The following is a 21733-nucleotide window of genomic DNA, read 5'->3' as shown; positions in this document are numbered from 1 at the left end:
AGCTGGGCTGCCATTCCCCCCTCTGAAATTAATATCATGTTGTAAATGGAAGGAAGGAGCTGGCCGGACACAGACAGATGAAAGATTTCACTCAAATTAATTAAGCACTAATTATGCGGTGGGAGTTGGGAGCAGTTTGCATAATGAGCTCTATCAAAAGAGATCAGTCATGGAGAGGGGCTGTAGAGTTTCTATACAGCCTTCAGATGATACACAGACACCACTGCACATCATGAAGAGGGCTAGCAGGGAAGTGGGAAAAGGGTTAAAGCACTTTGAGCCTTGAGTCCTGAGGTTGAGGAGTGTTTTGTTGGGTTTGTCAACATGCCGCGAACCAGAAGCTTCCTCGCTTGTGGCATGTTTTGTTCCACAAACATGGATTATTCCGGTCTCACTTGAAGATATTACACGAGTCCTGGGGCTGTGCGTGTCTTTCCTCCCCCCCCCCCCCCCCTCCCCTCAGCTTAAGAATCAGATAATGAATTCCCTGCTCCAGCAAGAGGCAATAAGAACAGGATGTACCTCTAAATTCGAGCTAATCACAAACAACCTGCATCCACACTCCAGGGAGCTTTAAAGACTCTAATCACCTCTCACTCCAATTCTTGTGGCGTTCAGTTATTGTTGATCAGGGACTATACTGTGGCTATAGACAATGGGAAAAGGGATTAAACAGCCAGAAATTCTCAATGTCTTAATCGCCTGTTTAATCACAGCCACTGCTTAGTGTATGGAGTTGAGTTACTTGAACTGATTTGTGCCGCAGCAGCATGCAGCAATCATGCATAGGCTAATCAGGGTGCACAGCCCGACACTGCCCTTCAAGGTCTCCGAGTGGAATTACAAAGACTATGATTAGTTAATCAAATGAAGAACCCAATGTCCTTTCTTTATTTGTGTATACACCTTATCTAAATGGAAATTGTATAGCTGAGGCACTTCCAGAAGGACACATCTACATGTGAATGATCCTCCTTGAGCCCTTGGCAGTAAATGCAGAATAAGATCTTTCACTTCCAATCATCGTGTTATGGCATTGTGGAGACTTTTACATGTCTGAATGATATTTGTTGTCAATGCTCATGTGAATGATGCAATCACTCGGTCTGTTGTGAAGTAAATCAGGAAGCACTAGACGGCAGCTCTTCAAGCACACATGATGTGAGGCAGAATGTCAAGATTGTATTATTTTGAGAGTGGAGCAAAAAAAGGGAATCAGCTGTGGAAGGCAGCGTATTGATAGTACATATATAAATACAATCAGAAGGCCGGTACACATGTATGTGAGATTAGACAGCACAGATATATAAGTGGCTCTATAGTGAACGTTCTACAGCTTGGTACAGCACCCCTTAACGGTGCAGCCATTTGACAGGGTTACTTAGTTCATTATAGGGTTCATTGTATTAATTACTCTACAATTTAATTTGTTGCATTTTTTAAGCAGTTCAAAATTCAACCAATTTGAATAACCTTGAATAACATAATATGTCTAGCTTTTAGTGAAATGAGGGATAGCCTGCCACATGGCATCAATTCATAGAATCAATTCACTGGCTAATGGTAGCTAGTAATAACATTATCCAAGTTACTTACTTAAATAAAACAAACATGACTACACTTTCCTTATTATGCTGCTCGGTGACCCAACTAGTTTATTTAAATTAAGTTAACCTAAAATAACCTTATTTTAGGTTAGTTTGTTAGACACGTTAGGCATAATTTGATAAATTTGTTTATCTTATATTGAAATGATCATGCTAAAGAAACAGAGACGGTTGAAGTGCAAGAGATATTTCTAATTAAGAAAAAAAGCATGCTATCACCTTGGATTAGCCAAAATTGAATTATCACACACTGCCTAGACACAGCTGTGTATCTATTCCCTCTCGTAGGTTAGCCAATAAACATAAAATGCTGTATTTTCTGAACAAATCTAACATTGAACCTTTTTAGAAAAAGTTTAATTTATGGGGTAGACCCTTTTGTATCCTCATAAGAATAAATTCTCCAAATCTCTCAAAAATGTGCTCCACATTTATCTACATTTAAATTTTACTCTTAAGTTGTGTTTCTTTTCTCTTTTTTTTTTTGCATCAAAGCAAACCTTTCCCCACCATACGTCCTTCTGTCAGACATGCTGTTAGATATTGTGACTGTTGTTTCCTAAAGAGAAAAGAATTTCCCTCCATTGCTTTGTGATAACTTCCTTCCAGGGGAGGCAGACTTGACCTGCTCACTCCTCCTCGAATCCCCTCTATTATTTGTCAGTGACAGCCGCCCTTTGGAGGGCGGGCGGCTCTCTGAAAGGTACAGGGTCGTGGATGTCCCAATCCATCTCTGTCTGCCCGGCGATTGAGTGGGATTTAGTGCGCGGGGCAGGAGATGGTGGGGTTCCATTTTGATGAGCGATAGGTGGGAACCCTTTGACTCCCAGCACATGGCAAGCAGCGGCAGGGCTATGATGAGGGGTCAGAGGCAGCTGGTGGGGGTAACTGGGTAGGATCTGGGATTTGGATAGAGGCAATGGGGGTTGCATGGATCACAAGATAGAAGGTGTCAGTGATCCAGGACAAAGCCCCCCCACCAACCGCCTGAGTCTATCACTTTGCCCATCCATCACCCTTCCAGCTTTGTGGTTAGAGTAACGGTTGCTAGCTAATCGTTTCGTCATCAGGGAGATAATGGAGATGACAGTGAATAGCACAGAGTAGCAGCAAGGCCGCACCAGTAGCAATCCAGAGGGGGCTTTATGCAAGCTGGATGAAATATGTAGAGATTTCCTCCGGACTCCTGGCTCAAATATTAATGAGCCTCGCATTGAAGGGTAACCTCTCGGAGGTACAGGCTGGGTGACGTTTGTTTGAACATCAGTTAATGGTTACACATGAGTGTACCGTGGAGCTGGTTGAATGCTTTGAAACGTCAGCTTCCTTCGTTTTTATCTCTGAATGAAACCACCATGAATCCAAGGGGAATTTCCCCATATTGTGCTCCGAGAAACTCAAAAGAGATATCTGCGCTGATAAGGAGAGTAAAAAAGTTAGTGTGAAGAAGATGTGCTTGATCTCCTGTCAGCTTCCCAGTTCTCTTCTAAATATCACAAGATATGCATAGTAAACATTATCTGACTGGAAATCAGAGAAATTGGCTCATACTTAATCATATAATCTTTAAATCTCAGTACTCAGGAGCAAAGATCAGAGAAAGTATTCTTCCCCTTCTTGACTGAGCGTCGTCTCCCAGTTCAGATCAGATTCAAGCTGTCCTTGGAAGGATGTTAAGTCCAGCCCCAGCCTTGCTCCAGTAAACCGCTCTGGCAGCTTAACGCCATAATAACCCTGAGAGGCCTCGTTAGAGCCAGATCTTGAAATTAGAAGCTAGACGTTAGGTGGAATTGTTTGTGGAAGTATGCTGATGTGTTGTACTGGATTTTGTTTTATATGTAATGAGAGCTTTATCTGGTGTTTATTTAAACAAATTAAAAAAAAAACATATTTCCTGAATAATACATCCAAAGTATTTTTGAAATCAGCTGTTTCATAGTGTTACATGCAACATCAATATTGTGCGAGCAGCAGTGAACAAAGCCCGGCGCATTGTCAATCACAGGAAGTTGTGTCAGCCAGGTGAATGTGTAGCCAGTAACCTGATCTGCTGTTGACAGAACAGGGACAGGTGCTCCAGCAAAACTAATCCATACATGCATGCTAGACACAGGTCACCCATTAAGGCAGATTGATTCAGACTACTCCTCTCCACCATCCCAGGCCTGGCCTTACTTTTGTTGTTGCCATTATAATTGCAGTAATTCAAGATGGCCTGCATTGGAAAGGGAAAGGAATTTTCCCTGTTTGCCCAGTTAATGCTGGTAACATTTTCTCACACAAGGGACGAGAGAACATCTCTGGAAATGATTCCTGAATTTTCAGAAGGGGGAAATGAAATAGCTGGGCATCTGAAGTATTGGATTCACAAATTGGATATTGGATACTCTACTACTGAAGTTTCTTACAAAAATGATTCAGTATTTTGGCCACGAGGAGGTTTGATAGCAGTGGGTACGTGTATGGACTTATTGCAATAGCTTGCATGACCATCTCACATAATAGCCTTGTGTAGGCTAAAAAAAAAAAGCTCAACATATAAACCACAATTCACTTTGATTATTGTGTTATTATCAAGCCCACTCCCGTAAGGCCCCAAATGCCAAATAAAGGTTTACAGGCAGAGGCCAGACATCTGCTGCCCTCCTATTGGTTGAAAAGCCAGCAGCAGCCTCACCTGTTATCCACAGCCCAGTGCATGGTAAACACCCTCAGTCAGAGCTGCGGGGAGAAGGAGCCCATCTGGTCAGCCGCATTAACAACCAGCTCTTTAACAATGGCTTCCAGGAAAAAGGAGAAGGGTACAACAGGCCATATCAGCCAATAAAAACAGGCTATGCATGACATTTAGCGCCTGATGCGGGGCTTGGTGGTATACAGGTTACCTACTGTCCGCACCAGCGCCTGGCAATAAAACAAAAGGCAATCTCACAGAGCCGGGGGGGATGCTGTGTGTAAAGCCGCCTGTTTCAGCTGTTGATCTCATAATTTGTGTATAAAGATGCAGAGGGAGCATAAAGTTAAAAAGCATGAAGGGAATCATTTTCAGGGTGCTTTCATATAAACATCACACAACAGGCAATGCCTTTAGTTGTGCAAACACTTATTCTCAACTCTTTATTGCAATCCCAATGGGAACGTGTCATTGCATCTGGAGGATGAAGGACAGTGACAGCTAATATTATGTTGTGAAGGTTTATTTTTTTAAATTCTTTGGAGGGATGTATATAAAAAATGCATGAAGCCGATCAGATGAGAGAGCAGTGTAAATAGATCTAGCTGTCCAAGTGGAAGAAGCCACTGGAGAGCAGTAAAGTGGTTATTTGACTAAACAGTGCCATCTTGTGTTCGACTGTTCAAGAACCCTGGAAGGTGCAAATGATGGAGAACAAACCAAATAGTTGTAATTTTCATTAGAACAACAATATCTGCTGGTATCATTTTCTTGCAGATTATGAAATATTGTATGAATATTGCGCGCTTGAGCTACTGTCTAATTAATTTCCTTCTTGTGCACACTGTTCATCCCTCTAATGTGTCTCTGTGGTGCAGTGCTGCAGGCCAGAGCACATACCCTCATCCACAAAATGGACTCTAACAAGTTAGAAAATAGGGGCAACTCTGGCTTATTAGATGTTTGATGGGGCTCTATTTTTACAACTGCCTCCACCAAGCAAGCAAAGGATGGAGGCAAAGTCTCCAAATGAGATCTCGTGAATACAAAGAGGGATGTGAAGACGGAGAGGTTTGGGGTGGAGTTTGAACAGCAAGCAATGTGCTCTCTACAGCTGCTGGCACTAATGAGGATAATTACCCCAGTAATAACATTAGCCTATCTGAGGGAATGGAGGGGAAGGACAAGTGGTTGTGCTTGTGTGAGTGTGCGTTTGGGTGGGTGGGTATGCGAGTGTGTGTGTGCGTGCGTGTGGCTCCTGTATGTGTGAGTGCATGCATGGCCATGCGTGTGCCTTTCCTACTATCTCACTTGCAGTCTCTCCCTCATTCCCTGAATCTCAATATCTCTTTGTTAGCCCACAATAATTGTATTTGGGCCTCATATCCGCCATATCAGATTCGAGTTTGTACAAGGTAATTAGCAGGGGAAGGGAAGCCTCCACACCAGGAGGACAAATGCCCCCATGACATCATTCTGGCTCCACTCAGGAGGGGAAGGTTGTTATTTTTTTTTTTTCTTTCTCTCTCTCACTTCCTCCTCTTCATCCCTCTTGTCATTCAGCTGTCAAAAGAAGAGCAATGAATAGAGGCAAAAATGTAGTGGCAAGCGAAAGTTGATGACATTGAAAAGGAGGAGAGTTGGGATTAAGAAGATAAAGAAATGAAGAGATAAAGGAGAGAAAGGGGCGGAAAGTGATTTGAGATGGAGGGCTGTGTTTTCGCCACGGGCCTGTAATCTCCAATCAGCTTTGACTAACAGACAGCAGGGGAAAGTTCCTTGGCGTTAATGCAGGCTGCCATTCAGAAGGATCTGCTGTATCCAGCTGGGAGTCGGGGGGATGAGGGGAGGATTAACTGGCACTCAGGTGGAGAGAGAAGAAGAGAATCGGATGGAGACCCTGCGGATTGTTGTGCCCTCTCTCCCTCCATCCATCTCTTTCTTTTCTCTTATTTGAATAATATACTGTACTCTGTATGTTTTCTGGGTGACGGGTGAAAGCAGGAGGAAGTGAAAGAGGCTCTAGGGCTGACTTGTATCTGTTTGCAATTTGTATCAATTATGTTGAAGATGAGTCAACAGTCTCCCAAGTGTGCCAGTGTTCAAGGGGTTGTTGTTACTATTCGGTTTTATTACAATTATACAAATTTAGCAAACTCTACACAGCAATTAACAAGAATGATTTATTTTGTGTGCCATGGTACAGTAAGAAGGTAAACAAAAGCAGTGAGCTGTTTCATCATAATTTAGAGATAGCTCTTCCTCTTACATTGAGATGTGACCGACAAACATCGTGCCCTTTAATGTAGAATATGTTTGCTGATCCTTTACGGTAGATCCTGTAGTCTAATCATATAAAACAGATTTAAATTAATCCCAGGTAATCTCCAGAGGCCATCTGTCCATCACCACCGCCCTCCTCCAGATGATCAAAGTGCCCTTGTTCCTCCACAGCATGGCCTTTCGTCACCTTCCCCACTGGACAGCAGAAACATTTTGAGGAAGAATATACAGCATCTTTCAAAATAAGTGAATAAATTAAGAAATTAGTTTGCATGTTCTAAAGAGGTGCTATGGTGCCAAAATGTAATTCACCGTTGACTAGAGTGAACAGTCTACAGAATGATGCTCACACACTCACCTTGTCTCAACACTGTGAGCTGTGCTGATTGCAGACATTTCTCCCAAGGCATTGTGGGAGATGCAAGAGTAGAGCCCTGCGTCAGAGACTTGGAGGCCCTGTATCTGAAGCCAGGTAGAGACAGTGTCGCGCTGGGAACCACCTCCAGTCTGAAAAAACGGCGGGATTAAATCTCAGGAGACAATTTAAAGATATTAAATGTATGCATTGGACTTTTTCCTGATACATGATATATACTCAATGTATCATGTGTCAGAAGCCCTTCCATTACTAAACCACTCTTTGTTGTGATTATATCGTGAGTTACTGTGAGATTGTCATCTCAGCCTTGGAAAATGGAAAAAACATCCACCAGCTGGATTTTTAACATTAAAAACAGAATGGTCGAAAGTCAGAGCAGCAGAGGCAGATGAGGCCCTGATCAGACAGAGCCGGTTATTCATGCTGCATCTTTTTTATTATTGTTGCTAGGTAACCACTAAATGAGTGGTAACGTTAGCTTAACACAAACTATGAACTGTACGCTACCTAATAGTTAATAGTATAATACAGTTAAATGAATTAAAACAACTTACCCAAAATCTCATGTACTGCCCGAAATTGCCTCGAAGCCTTACTATGGTTGGTAAAGTCATGTAGCTCCAGGTATCCATGAAAAAATGTAAATGAAGTGGGGGGGGTTTCTGCTCTTAGTTTATTTATTTCTCAACTGGAGGTGTTTAAGGTGCTCCTATATTAACACGAGGCCCATACTGCGGAAAATGCAAGGCCTTCAGCAAAGCAAAAGCAGTGCGTCAATCACTTAATTCTTATTGAAAACAAATACAAAAAGCAGCTCCGGGCTTCTTAAACGTGCTCCGTCTGATCAAGGCCTAAGCCTGACTTTCAGCCCAAAGTGTGGGTCAAGCTCCAAAACCACTGGGTCCTACATTTCTGACATTGCAACTTGAAGTCTTTCTTTTGACATAAAAATGCAAAATAATCGCCTGTGATTATTTTGTAGAAAAAATAGGTTCAACTCCTGACAGGAAGTTGTCACTCCCTGTCTTCCTCCAGGCCGGGTTTGGAAGAGGGCAGGCTGACACCCCGCACCCACACTCGATGTCGTCCCCCGTGTAGTTGAAGAGGTCTCTGGGGCTTCGATGTATACGGGGCGCTGCAGTAGAAGAAAAGGAGCACCTCGAAGTTCAAAACTGGGACCCCTGAAGTTCCCTCTGAAGAAAACTATTCACATGCACTAAAATCTTGAAAATAATAACAATCCTGCACTGATAACATAAGAAAAGTGTAAAGTAACCAGAGTGGCAGGATGCTAGCTCCGTCAGCTTGAGGGTTGTGTTGCCGTGGCACAATTTACCCCCCAAAATGAAACCGTAAAATGGTTGCAAACTGAACCAAATGTGCAAGAGAGTGATGGCAGTCTTGGTTGCCTGCTGTTCTCTGCAATCAAACAGTCACATGTTGTTCCTCCTCTGAGTTTGAAATGTTTCTTCTGGCTCCCCTCCTCTGTCCTCTTCTGAATGGTTGGATTAGTTTTCGTACCGTGTACCCCTGCTGAAGTATATTTGACATTTTGTTTACCCCCTTGAGATTCCTTCATCAGCTCCAAGTCCTTTCTAACAAAGAGAGAGCATTTGCAGTGAGTATCCGACTCGTCTCATTTTTATTTCCTCCCAGTTCTGCTGCCTTTCTTCATGTGCCATTGTCTCTGGGCAGTGCATGACTGGCAAACGGGCTGCAGAAATGGCACAGGATCTAAAAATGAATCCTGTTAAATCAGAACTTCATACTAACTTAATGGAAAACGGCAGCTGTCTATATGAACATAATGATCCCAATATATATTCTACATGCATTATTTAGCATACAAGGATCTGAAGTTAATATAAAACTCTCTTTTACCAGCTCTCTATGTAGTGGGGGATTGTGAAATTCCTGGGTTTGGAAACATTATGTGATGATTTCATAATGACGTGACACAAGATGTTTGTTTGGGGAGGTTGGCGCCTCTCTGTCTCTAAATGAAAAATATGGAGTGTGGGAAAGGAAGCAAATCATTTAATTTAATCTTTTTTAAAATAATAAATACATTTAGGCAAGGGGTTATTGTTCACAGAATTAGGAATGGAGTGTTTGTGCTCACCTTGAAAAGTGCGTCGCTAGAATAACATGGGGCCGGTCAGGAAACTTTTGAAGCTTGGTCTTCAGCTGCTCAGAATAAGGAATTAATAATATGATGCATTTTGTATTGACATGTTGTGATCATTTCCCTCAATCTAATTTAATTATACTTTAATTTGAGTTGATGTGCTTGTTATGAAACAATAATTCAACATTTATCAAAAAACATTTACCAAAAAAAGGATTTCAGAAGGATTCAGATACAACTGTCCCTCAATGTCATTTGCTTATGTGCATGTGCAAACTGTCTGAATGAACCTGACCGAATGCACATATACATATTTAAAAAGTAAAAGTATCTGTAGTTAAAATAAGCTGCACTTGCATACAGCTTTACTGTGGGTAAATGTCCTGGATAATATGTTTAGCAACGTGGCACTTTTCCTTTGCCATCCGGTATGAATCAATGTTGTACACAGAGTTGGTGGCTGAGCACAATTACTTCCCTGTGTAAACCATGAATGGTCGGAGGCGTGGCTTTATTAGCAGTGTGTCTGACGTCACGTCACATGAAAAGCTCACGGTCCACGGAGGATACTTTAAATACCATGAAGGTAAGGATAAGGCATAATCTGAATCCGTTATATTCTTCAAAATAAACGCCATTTTATCCCAATATTAACACAAGTTTAACGGTTACCTTGGTTATCTGACATGATGTTACCTCATGTATCAATCACTTGAGAGGTCACAGTCAAAGCTAAAGCGAAACCACTGTTCTGTGGTGCGAATGTAGGCACCCGTATGCTTTATTTTGAAATAATTTTTACCGGAAGTTGCGCGTAAGCACGAACTTGACTTTTTCCACGTTTCACAGGAAGTAAAGAAACGTCTGAAGGAGAGAGAGGAGACTCCACTAAATGAACTGACAGATAAACCTTCGTTCTGTCCTCACACACACTTCACCTGCTTCTCCTGACCAGTTTCATCTGGTGACTCTGCCAGGGACGAGAATTCACACTTTTATCGGGAAATTCAGTAAGTCTCTGCTCTGACATTCTCAGTCATTCCTTTACATGAGGTCTCATTTCGACAGTTTGTCAGGGAAGTTGTACCTTCGCTCACTGGGTTAGACTTAAGTTTTACTTCTTCAGTCTTGAGTGTAATTGGCAAAGAGGCAGTGGGTTAACTGTTAGGCTACACGGTGACATATTGATATTGACATTGATATTAAAAACAAATGTTATCGTTTGATATTGATAGGCTAAACATACAAACAGACCGTTATTAATCTATTTGTTTTCATTGTATAGTATGGCTCAATGCACAGAATATAATTATGTAGTGAGTAAAATTAGAAGAGTTTTAAGAACGTAGCTTTAATGGCATAGATGAGTGTATGTTAGAGCAAATTCCATTCCCATGCAGCATTCAACAGTGACCTATACTGTTCATGGCAATAGCTTTGAATGGGATGAGTAATAAAATTACAAGCTGCGGCTTCTTTAGAGTCAATTAAAAGGTGTGCCCTCTCAAAAGATAAGAATAGCTCCCAACAATGAACAGTAGTATGTACTGACGTATCTTGCAGGCACCATAACGGTTTTATGTAGTTAGACAGGCTCAGGCTTGAACCGGCTGACGTGGGACAATGTGGGTGGGTCACATATCTGTCAAGTGGGTCTAGCAAACTTTCCAGGTGCGATCTAGAGTGTGCACAAGTCTTTCTGCGCCTTCTAAAATCAGGTACCACAGCGCGCCAACTGGAATAACGACAACAGGGCTTTGAATGGACGGTTGAGCGTATATGGACTAGATTGTGTGTTGTATTTTTGCCAGGTGACGGAATGTCAGGGAAGGTGCTGGTCACAGGTGGAGGAGGCTACATTGGGAGTCACTGCGTGTTGGAGCTCATCGAAGCGGGTTACCAGCCAGTCGTGGTAGATAACTTCAGCAACGCTGTCAGAGGTAAGCTCCCTCAAACACAGGCTGATGAAACTCTGTACGTCATCATAAACTTGGCAGTTCCAAGTGAGTTTGTTTGTTTAGTGCAGTGGAGTGGTACTCATATCTTGTGTGTGTGTGTGTGTGTGTGTGTGTGTGTGTGTGTGTGTGTGTGTGTGTGTGTGTGTGTGTGTACCTGCTACATCCTGTTGTGAATGGAGGAGAAGGGGATGTGCCAGAGAGCATACGTAGGATAGAGAAGCTCCTGGACACCAGCATTGAGTTTCATGAACTAGATCTTTTGGACCGAGCTGGCTTGGAAAAACTCTTCAAAAAGGTCAGAAAGTTATTACAGTTGATTTATTAATCAATTTATTTACCAGCTTTATTAGAGCTGGAACAATTACCTGTTTAATTGCTTAGTCAATCAAAAAAAATCACCTGCAACTATTTTGATAAGCAAATAATTAAATGCCCAAAATGAGCTTTTCTCAAATGTAAGGAATTTATTGCTTTTCTTTGTCGTGAATAAACTGAAATATCTTTTGGGTTTGGATTGTTGGTTGGATAAAACAAGCCATTGGAATATGTCAGCTTTGGCCCTGGGAAATAATAGAGGCATTTTATACCATTTTCTGACATTTTGCAGACAATTTGGTAAATTGATTAATCAAGCAAATATTTGTCAGATTGATGGATAATGAAAATAATTGTTAGTTGCAGCCCCAAAATCTGATCTCTCCAAATGTAAAAATAAACTGCACACATTTTTTCCTCATAAATCAGCTCATACAATGATTGAATAAATGCTGGGAGACTTTGTCAGTGGTGGTTGAAACACTGTCTATATCTAATGAACGCATCACTATTCATACAATTCCACGCTTAGCTTGTATAGACTGCTTTTTAGTTTTTTATATACCAAAGAATGTCCCTGCTGGCCACCATACATGCTCAGGTAGCAATAAAAATAGGTAACGTGACAATGCTACCATACTGCATGGGCACATTTGTTATAAAAAAATAAAAAAAACGTCCTTTGGCATTAGTAAAACCCATCACACATGCCTAAATATGTATCTGTTGCAGCATTCTTTCAGTGCGGTGATGCACTTCGCTGGACTGAAGGCTGTTGGGGAGTCAGTGGAGCAGCCATTGCGCTACTACAGAGTCAACCTCACTGCCTCCATGAACCTGCTTGAGGTCAGTTTGCACTTTTGTCCATTAAAATCAGCTCTTCGCTCTTCATTTTTGAACTGATCTTTATTTGTACTTGTTTTTTGCTCTCTGAGTGCATGGCAGCGTGTGTTCATTTGATACCATGTCAGCTAATCCTAGCACTGCACCCTTCATAACTGTTGTATACACAGAACTCTGCGTTTAATCCTACTCCTAAGGTGCATGTGCGTGTGCGCTTTAAACTGCTGACTGTATGTGCGTGCGGCGTGTTTGTTTGCATGCGTCCCAGGTGATGCAGGTTCACAGGGTGCACAATCTGGTCTTCAGCAGCTCAGCCACGGTGTACGGAGACCCTCAGCACCTTCCCATCGATGAGCAGCACCCCGTGGGCGGCTGCACCAACCCCTACGGCAAGACCAAGTTCTTCATTGAGGAGATGATCATCGACCACTGTAAAGCCAAGAAGGTACTGGTCAGGAGGCAGAAAGGCACTCGCAGAGGCACACTCGCATGTGTTATACGGTGTCTCATTATTGCCTCTGTGTCAGCAGGACTGGAATGCAGTGCTGCTGCGTTATTTCAACCCAATTGGAGCTCATTGCTCCGGCCAGATAGGAGAGGACCCTCAGGGTATCCCCAACAACCTGCTGCCATATGTTGCTCAGGTACATGAACTCTCTGCCAAATACGCCGCTAGATCAGAGCAGAGCATGCAATGGATGATTTCACATTGTTTGCTTAATTTATCTCCCCCATAGGTTGCCATTGGGAGGAGAAAGTGCCTCAGCGTGTTTGGGAATGATTATGACACACTTGATGGGACAGGTATTTGGGAAAAGACCTTTTTAATTGCGGTGCACAGATTTAATTGTGGTTTTGAAATATTCTTTTTTTTGGGCGGTGAGAGCTCAAGGTTTTCTTTCTCTTGGCAGGTGTGCGAGATTATATCCACGTCGTAGATCTGGCAAAAGGACACATAGCAGCTCTGAAGAAGCTGAAGGACAACGGTGGCTGCCAGGTAAATTTGAGAATTTGAGAAGAGCAGAAAATAAAACGCATTTTCAGTCATTTTCTGGTTCATTGTGCACGCCGTGAAAGCATGATTGAGGTATTCACGGTAGTGCTGGCATGTGTGCATTGTTGCGTCTGTAGGTTTACAACCTGGGAACGGGTACAGGCTACTCTGTGCTCCAGATGGTGAAAGCCATGGAGAAGGCATCCGGGAGAGAGGTGAGTGACAGAAGAGCTCTTTTCTCTCCAAAGTGAATTGTCTTCAGGGTCAGCGGTTGCATTGTGTCTTCTGAGTGACTTGGAGCCGTGACCACAATACATCATGTTATCCCGGGAGTTAAAGGGTGGCAAAGCCGACATTGACTATGGAAGCTGATTCACTTTTCAGGCTAAACCACTTTCCTTTTTGTCAATTAAACTTAAAATGAGTGCGTCCTCTCCATAGATCTCATACAAAATCGCCCCGCGTCGGGGAGGAGACATAGCATCCTGCTACGCTGACCCTCGTCTAGCGGAGAAGGAGCTGGGCTGGAAGGCCCAATTTGACCTGGAAAGAATGTGTAAGGACAGACACACTGCAAAAACCTACATGTATTTTATAGAGGATTTTAAGATTAGATAATATCCTGATGTTATATTTCATACTCATGTAGGTGAGGACCTGTGGCGCTGGCAGTCCACGAATCCCACTGGATTTTCCAATGGCACCGCCTCTTGATGCGACTCCTGCAGTTCGTTGTTGTCAATCGTCTTCCAAATCACCGGGACAAAGCCAACCATCAGCATCCTCATTTTTTGCACAACTTATAAACACCATAATTCATGTTTAATCATGTCATGTTTAATTTTCTATTTGTTCTATGATAATGGTTCTTGTTTACTGTTTACACTAGATGAAACATATGTCTCTGATTTCTCTGTTGTAATTATATATTAATAATGGATATTTTCTCTATTGATGTATTGATCTGTGAGCCATATATACGAGAAAGAATAAATACATTTTCTGACAGGAAACTGAAGCCTTCAATTCCACTCCATTATGAAACCGGGCTGTTTCAAATGATAGTAATTAAGGGAAATTGACTGTTAAAGTGCTGACTACATTATGAGATGAAATGAAAATTCTTCAGTGACACAAAGCCATAACAATATTCCAGTAAAATATGCAGATCACCTGAGGATATGATGTGGTTACTGAAAAGTCACTATTGAGCAACACAGGAACATTATCACAGTCATGCCAAGGCAGATAAAACACATCTACCAATATGATATTGTCATTTAAGGGTTTGAGTATCACAGGAAAAATCCCTACAGAACTACTGTAGAAATATTGCATAATTTTACAGAGCTGGGGGATTAGGTGTCCGATATTAATATTCTGTTCACAGTACACTGCATTTAAACGGGGCACTAGGGCTTTAAATGGCTCCTTGAACCCTCGGGCACCCAGTTAATAAACACCCACGTCAGCACAGTGCTCCAGTCGCTCTAACCGGGTTTCGGTCTTTAGGGCTGAGCAGGAAGTGCCTGACTGTGGACCCTGGACGAGAAAAAAAAAAACGCAAAAGAAATTTAAAAAAAAAAATGGAAATGGTGGCAGACTTGGGGGCGAGTAGACTCTATCGGGCGCCGGGTGAATCAAGTCACCAGTGAGTATCGATGGATTTTGTCAGGGGGTATCACGGCGTGGGGCGTAAGCGGGTCCTACCGACACCTCACGCCTGGGAAAGAGTCGCTGGGTTTGGGCAGCAGGCAAATCCTCCTCGCTGCTCGCTGCGCTCCGGACCTCCGGCGAGGAGAGAGGGGGGTGGTCTTTAGAAGGAAAACGGGCGTTATTAGCGCGTCTTGTGCTTATTATGATATCATATGTGAATATATGCATTTATCAGCTCAGCATGCTCAGTTGCTGGAGGTTTGTGTCTGTTTTTCTATTGTGTGCTGGCTGGAGCCTGAAGTGGGCGTCGCTCCAGGACAGACTGGGCTGTTCTGGTGCGTCGCTGCCCGCTTTTCTCTCGCAGGACTGCAGCACTCTTATGTCGTTTTGTAGGTCGACCGACGCCGGAATTATGGGAGAATAGATTGATTAGGATACTAGTCTTGTTTTTTGCGTGACACTAGGAGCACTGTGGAGTCTTGCGGGCGTTGCACCGTGGGTTATCGGGCGCTGTGGATCCTGTCAGCAAGCATCGCATAATTAATAATGAATGCGTGTAATTCAGAGTCTAGGCTGCGTGAGGATGGCTAAATAGGTTACTATAGGAAAAAGAAGAACTATTCTGCATTTGAGGTTGCGGCAATTTGTGTCTCTTGGGATGCCATGCCCGGCCACAGTGCTTTTATTTTCACTTCCCGTGAGTCTGTTGCGTTTGTAGCATCAGAGATTTCATGCGCGCTTTGGCTTCCCTCAGGGATGATTACAGGGTTTTGCCACCCGACGCTCCCCGACTGGAGTCGGGTGTAGCCCATTAGAAGACGATTGTGATTGATTGCTCGTCCAGCCAATCACGGGGCAGAATGAAAGCCTGGTGGGCGGATTGGTCTGCGGAGCTGGAGATAGTCCAGGGCAGAAACAAAGACAGGGGAGAATTGACAGCTACATCAATGGGGTGTCACTGGTGTGTTTATGTGACCTGATTTTAATATTTGGGGTCTGTAGCATAACCGTGTTTTTAGGTAAGCTGATGATAAGGTCAGATGTCCCGCGAATCACACTCCACGAGGGCATGTTTTCCTCCTTGATATGTAAAATTGAAATGATGTATTATGTATGTATATAGACTCATACATATAAAGTCATCGCTTGTTAATTCAGGATCAAATACAAGTCTCTCAATTTCAGTAATGAGTGTCTACAAGGCCTCTTTGTTCTGTTATTTTCTTGCAGAACAAGTCGGTCTATGCTGCATGCCCAACCAGTGTGAGTGCTATCATGTTGTCTCCTTGCAGGCAGCCTCAGAGGTGGTTCAACACTGCTGACATCACGGTGGCTCACCAAAGCAGCCTGCTGAAGCAGCTCAACCAGCAGCGCCGCCAGGAGCTTTTCTGTGACTGCAGTGTGCTGGTGGAGGGCCAGCTCTTCAGGGCCCACCGCAACGTCCTGTTCGCCAGCAGCGGCTACTTCCGCATGCTGCTGTCTCAGGGGCCCGACGGGCTGTCTGACTCTGTCAACGCCACTTTCGACGTTTTCAGCCCGGAGACCTTCACCGTCATCCTGGATTTCATCTACTCCGGCCAACTCGACCTCTCGAGTCACAATGTGATTGAGGTGATGTCTGCAGCCAGCTACCTGCAGATGAACAATGTCATCAACTACTGCAAAAACTTCATCAAATCCTCCTTGGACATCAGCGTGAAAGATGAAGACAGTGACCGCTGCATCAGCTTGTCTGAGACCTGCAGTTTTACCAGTGGAGTAGGAGACGAGACCTCCGAGCAGCAGCAGCAGCAAGGCCCCAGCTCTGTCAGCCCACCGCCGGCGCTCTGGACCAGGGACAACTCACGATCCCAGTGTGGCTTCATGGGGAAGGACCCTGACCAGGAGTCATCTTCCTCAGCCCTGAAGACTAGCCCAAGCAGCCCTGCTGATGATCTCAATGCAGATGCAGAGGACCTGCAGGACCTGCAGGACCCCCAGGACCCTCTGTACACCTTGCCTGGATCAGAACGCCGGCGAGGTAAAGGGGGGACCAAGAGGAGAGCATCCAATCGTTCCAACCAACCTGAAGACTTAGACATTGAGGAGGCGAGGACTCAAAAGGCCGAAAAGGCAGAGGAGCTGTATGCTACTCTACCACCTATTGTGGGTGTTATTGGACACTTTAATAAAGGTGAGTTGGACTGTATGTGAGAAAATTAAAGGGCGACTTTTTTATGACATACTACATTGTGACATTTTATAGCTTTTTGATGACAAACTATACTATGAATTTGTTTCTACGCCAGGAGAATCATAAGATCGCTTGCCTGTGTATGTGAGTGAGTGTGCACCTCTGTGTCTGTCCACGGCTAATCTCGCATTCTGCTGCAGTGGCCAGTTATGGCTACATGCTCAAGGACCTCTTGTAGTTGCAGAAACTCACACTTCCTCAAAACACCTTTTATTGCCTGTTTTCTACTGCCATCGACTGCCTCCTGACTCCTCACTCTCTACACTGAACCAGCCCCCGGCCGGAAGAGGCTGTTAGCTATAAAATAGCTGAGTGCATCGCCAACCCCCAGCCACTACTCGACTTTTTGTTACATACTATCCTTTTTGTGACAAGCTGTTCTATGACTTTTAGTGACATTCTTTGTGACATACTAGGAATTTTCATGTCAGACAATACTGTACATTTTTATTTTATTGTATTACTTTTTATGACATATTATACTGACTTTTTTGTAATCACTTTTTGGTACCACTATACTATTAACATTGTATACTATGACCTTCTATGACATGCTACAATATGACTTTTGTTACAACCCGGCTCAAAGGCTGCAACATTAAGGGAGACAAGACAAGTGTAAAAGTAAAACACATTTATTTAAAGACACATAACTAAACTAAACAACCAAAACAAATCAGCAGCCATGAGAGCCAAAGAAGAGGAGAGGGATCCATTGTACAGATGGTGTGTTTTTATGGCTGGAACCACACCAGGCTCAGCTGCCAATCAACATCCTGAATGAATGAAAAGACAGCAAACAGGACTCAGGCCCCTAGTGGAAGGGAGGGGTCATCACACTTTTTATTACTTTTTTAATGACATACGATGCTATTAAATTAGACTTTTTTTGACCTCCCACACTATTATGAAATGCTATACTTTTATGTAATCTTTATGACAAACTATACTATTTTGTTATTACTATGGCTTTTTTATGATATGCTTTACTTTTTATGAAAAACTATACTATTACGTGTTTAGGACTTTCTTGACTGACTTTGATATGACATTTTTACGACATGGCATATGCAATGTGAAGCGCCTCTACGAGACAAAGCACACATCTTTTTGAGCAAACATATCCATTCAAAGCCGAAATGAAGGCACAAAAATAAACGATCTAAGAGTTCAATATGATCAGAATCATAAGACAGTAGTTCACTGCCCAACAATGCTGTAAACATAAGAATAGAGCTAAAAGAAATGGTTTCAAAAACAATACCATGACTTTTTTATGACTTCTTTCGACATACTATACTATGGTGTTTTTTCACATACTATACTATGGTGTTTTTTCACATACTATGACTTTTTTTCACATACTATACTATGACTTTTTTTCGCATACTATACTATGACTTTTTTTAGACATGCTATACCATGGCTTTTTGTTATACTTTCTTTAGACATACTATGTTATGACTTTTTTTGCAGCTTTTTTCAACATGAGGGGTGACCGTGGCTAAGTGGAGAGCAGGGCCGCCTTTCAATCAGAGGGTCAGCGGTTCAATCCCCGTCTCCTGCTCTGCTAGTCTCATGTCAATGTGTCCTTGAGCAAGACACTTAACCCCAAAATGTCTACGGTAGATAGATACTGAATTGTAAGTTGCTTTGGATAAAAGTGTCTGCTAAATGACCGTAATGTAATTTGCTATACTATGACTTTTTCCAACGTACTATATAGTATGACTGTTTTTTTTACTTCTCTCGACATACAATGCTTTGACTTTTTCAACGTACTATGTTATAACTTAATGATGTTTTTTTTAAACATACTTTACCATGACTTTTTTTGATATACTATCATATGACTTTTTTTGTTATACTTTACTATGACTCTTTTTTTAGCAATGCTATACTATGACTCTTTTATGACTTTTTTTTAACGACATATAATACTATGATTTCTTTGATGATTTATGATTTATACTGACTTGTTTTCAACATATTATGAATTTTTTGAACATAAGACTGTTTTATGCATTTTTTCTAAGACTTTTATTTGGCATAACCTTTTAGATGATTTTTTCTGCCATTTTATACTGACTTTTTGATGATTTTCCTTTTCAACATACTATACTGTGACCTTTTCCGACATGCTACATTTTTTTAATTTGTATGATTTTTTCGACATACGATGACTTTTTTGATATAATATGATTATTTTGACTTGCTATTCTATGACTTTTTATGACTTTTTATGGTATTCTTTTTATGACTTTTTTTGGTATTCTTTAGTATGACTTTTTTCGACATGCTAATTCTTTTGACTTTTTCTGACTTTTTCTTTTTGGCATGCTATTGCCTTTTCCATTTTTTTCTTCATACTATATTTTATTGATTTTTTTTTACATACATTATGACTTTTTTATAACTTTTTTCCACATGCTATACTATGACTTTTTGATGACATTTTTTAAATGCTATATTTTTTTTAAAGCTTTTTTTTAGACATACTACATTTTGATTTTTTATGACTTTATTTATCATACTTTTTTCAATATATACTGTATAACTATTTTTTCATGACTACATAGTTGTCAAGAGAAGTGAGGAAAGGAATAATATCATCAGCAGAGTAGCATGAGAGTACCCCTCAAAAGAAGCCAGTTCTCTACATGTCCAAGGAATGAACAGAAAGCCATAGTTCTAAACAGTTTCTCTTCCTCTTTTGCAGACTCCAACCCCATTATGCGTTTCAAATGTCCCTTTTGCACACACACGGTGAAAAGGAAGGCAGACCTGAAGCGTCACTTGCGCTGTCACACGGGGGAGAGGCCGTACCCCTGCCAGGCCTGCAATAAACGCTTTACACGCCTGGAGCATCTTCGTAGCCATTTTGAGACGGTATGTTTATTTACAAGCAGGAGTTGAATGTCCTTCATTTTTGTTGTAACATCTTCAGAAACATAGAATTTGTGATACAACTTATACTCCAGGCTGCGCCATAGGGTACAAAAACCAAAGATCTATTGTTTCCTGATGTGTATCAGTGTTTTCAACAACCCCTTTGTTCTTATACAGCTACAGAAACACAAACGGGAAAACTTTTTGATGCAAACATTTTGTGTTTCTTCTTTCGCCACAGATACATCAAGCCAGGAAGCTGGTGTGTAGGAAGTGTAAGTGTCAGGTGACGGAGGACACTGGGCATGTGGTGTGTGAGGGCACACGACGCTACCGCATGTGCACCGCATGCATCCAGGAAGTGGATTGTGATGACATCCCCATGGACAGTCTAGATAGTGCCAGCGAGGAGCCGGCCCTCTTATTGGGGGTGGACGGGGAAGAGGAGGGGGACAGAAAGAGGAGCTGGATGGTAGCCGATGACGACGACGACGACGACGACCTGGCTGAAGACTCGGGGGCCGACCTCATCATTCAACAAGTGGACGACAGTGATGAGGAGCTGCAGTGAAATGGAACCAAAGTGTGTGTGCAGACAGCATGCAGGAATAATAACCTGTGTGTGTGTGTGTGTGTGTGTGTGTGTGCGTGCGTGTGTGTGTGTGTGTGTGTGTGTGTGTGTGTGTGTGTGTGTGTGTGTGCGTGCGTGCGTGCGTGTGTGTGAGCTTAAGCCATGCAAGAGAATTTATGCATAAACTATGTGATCCACTAATATAAATACACACACTTGATATTTGTTTGTTGTCTATTATTTAAATGCAACTGGTTAATCTTTATTTTAAATGAGACATTGACCTTTGTGACTAAGTGGAGTGCTTTTTGTTAAGCTTCTTAAAGATATACAGTATCCAAAGCTGTGTTTCCTTTGATTGTATTATGGTTAAATGATACTCTTTCAAAGTTGTGTTTTTCCATATGCATGGAAGAACACCTCTGCTACGTTTTGGGACGCTCTACTTTGATGAAAGCTGGTATTTGAGTAAAAACAAAGTGACAAGGACAGAATAATGACTCCAATGCTATTTCCCTACTCGCTGTAAGGAAGATCAAGAGCGGATTTTTCCCAATTTTACACAAATGCAGTTTTTATGATTATGTTTGATTATGATATGCACTATGATACAAAACCAATTATAATTTATTTGTTTGTTTGTTTTGTTACTTTTTGACACATTAAAGATATTTTATAAATTTCTGTTTGTGTGTCATTTCACCCCATTGTTGTGTGAAAGAAAGTACAATTGAATGTTATAAAAGGAAATTATACTCAGGACTTTTAAAGAGAAAAAGTGGAATACACAAATAAAATAAAATGCAGATTGTGTGTTTTCAAAATGCTACGATAACATTGTTTCTACACTGATTTTATGTAATTGTAATTTACGTAACTTTACATTCAATGACATCACAATTTAAGACATTTTCTGTGACTATACAAAGACATTCTATGCTATGAATTTTTAATAACTTTTCCACACAATGCTATGACTTTTTATTGAATATTTTTGACATACTATGCTAGGACTATAACCTTTTCTGACTTATTGTTACATAATATACTATAATCTTTTTAAGACTATTTTCAACACACTATGATCTGACCTTTTACAATGTACTATACGTTTTTTTGTGAATTTTTCAATTTACAATACTATGGTTTTTTTATGACTTTTTATGACTATCGACATACCATAATAAGACTTTTTTATGACTT

The 21733-nt window shown here is 41.7% G+C and overlaps 2 protein-coding genes across 3 annotated transcripts; both read left to right on the top strand.

Annotated features, from left to right (window-relative positions):
- The first annotated feature begins 9932 nt into the window (after positions 1–9932).
- gale (UDP-galactose-4-epimerase) lies at positions 9933–13982 on the top strand. 2 transcript variants are annotated; one of them, XM_068721637.1, is made up of 11 exons: positions 9933–10081; positions 10883–11011; positions 11212–11324; positions 12077–12190; positions 12456–12632; positions 12718–12831; positions 12925–12991; positions 13099–13184; positions 13319–13396; positions 13623–13737; positions 13831–13982. In XM_068721637.1, the coding sequence occupies exons 2-11, from the start codon at positions 10891–10893 to the stop codon at positions 13893–13895; spliced, it is 1050 nt and encodes a 349-aa protein (XP_068577738.1). In that variant the 5' UTR covers positions 9933–10081; positions 10883–10890; the 3' UTR covers positions 13896–13982. The 2 variants fall into 2 exon arrangements, with proteins under 2 accessions (XP_068577738.1, XP_068577737.1); XM_068721636.1 differs by having other exon boundaries at positions 11209–11324.
- Positions 13983–14502: 520 nt separating this feature from the next.
- On the top strand, positions 14503–21440 carry zbtb8a (zinc finger and BTB domain containing 8A). Its single transcript, XM_068721947.1, has 4 exons — positions 14503–14832; positions 16130–17010; positions 19790–19959; positions 20201–21440. The coding sequence occupies exons 1-4, from the start codon at positions 14768–14770 to the stop codon at positions 20528–20530; spliced, it is 1446 nt and encodes a 481-aa protein (XP_068578048.1). The 5' UTR covers positions 14503–14767; the 3' UTR covers positions 20531–21440.
- The last annotated feature ends 293 nt before the right edge of the window (positions 21441–21733 follow it).

The sequence above is a fragment of the Cebidichthys violaceus genome, unplaced genomic scaffold (assembly GCF_023349555.1).
Source record: "Cebidichthys violaceus isolate CVI_PGR_0920_01 unplaced genomic scaffold, fCebVio1.0.p SCAF_28, whole genome shotgun sequence".
NCBI classification, from domain to species: domain Eukaryota; kingdom Metazoa; phylum Chordata; class Actinopteri; order Perciformes; family Stichaeidae; genus Cebidichthys; species Cebidichthys violaceus.
Note: the sequence above shows the minus strand (reverse complement) of the source record. Positions and strands in the feature narration are given on the sequence as shown.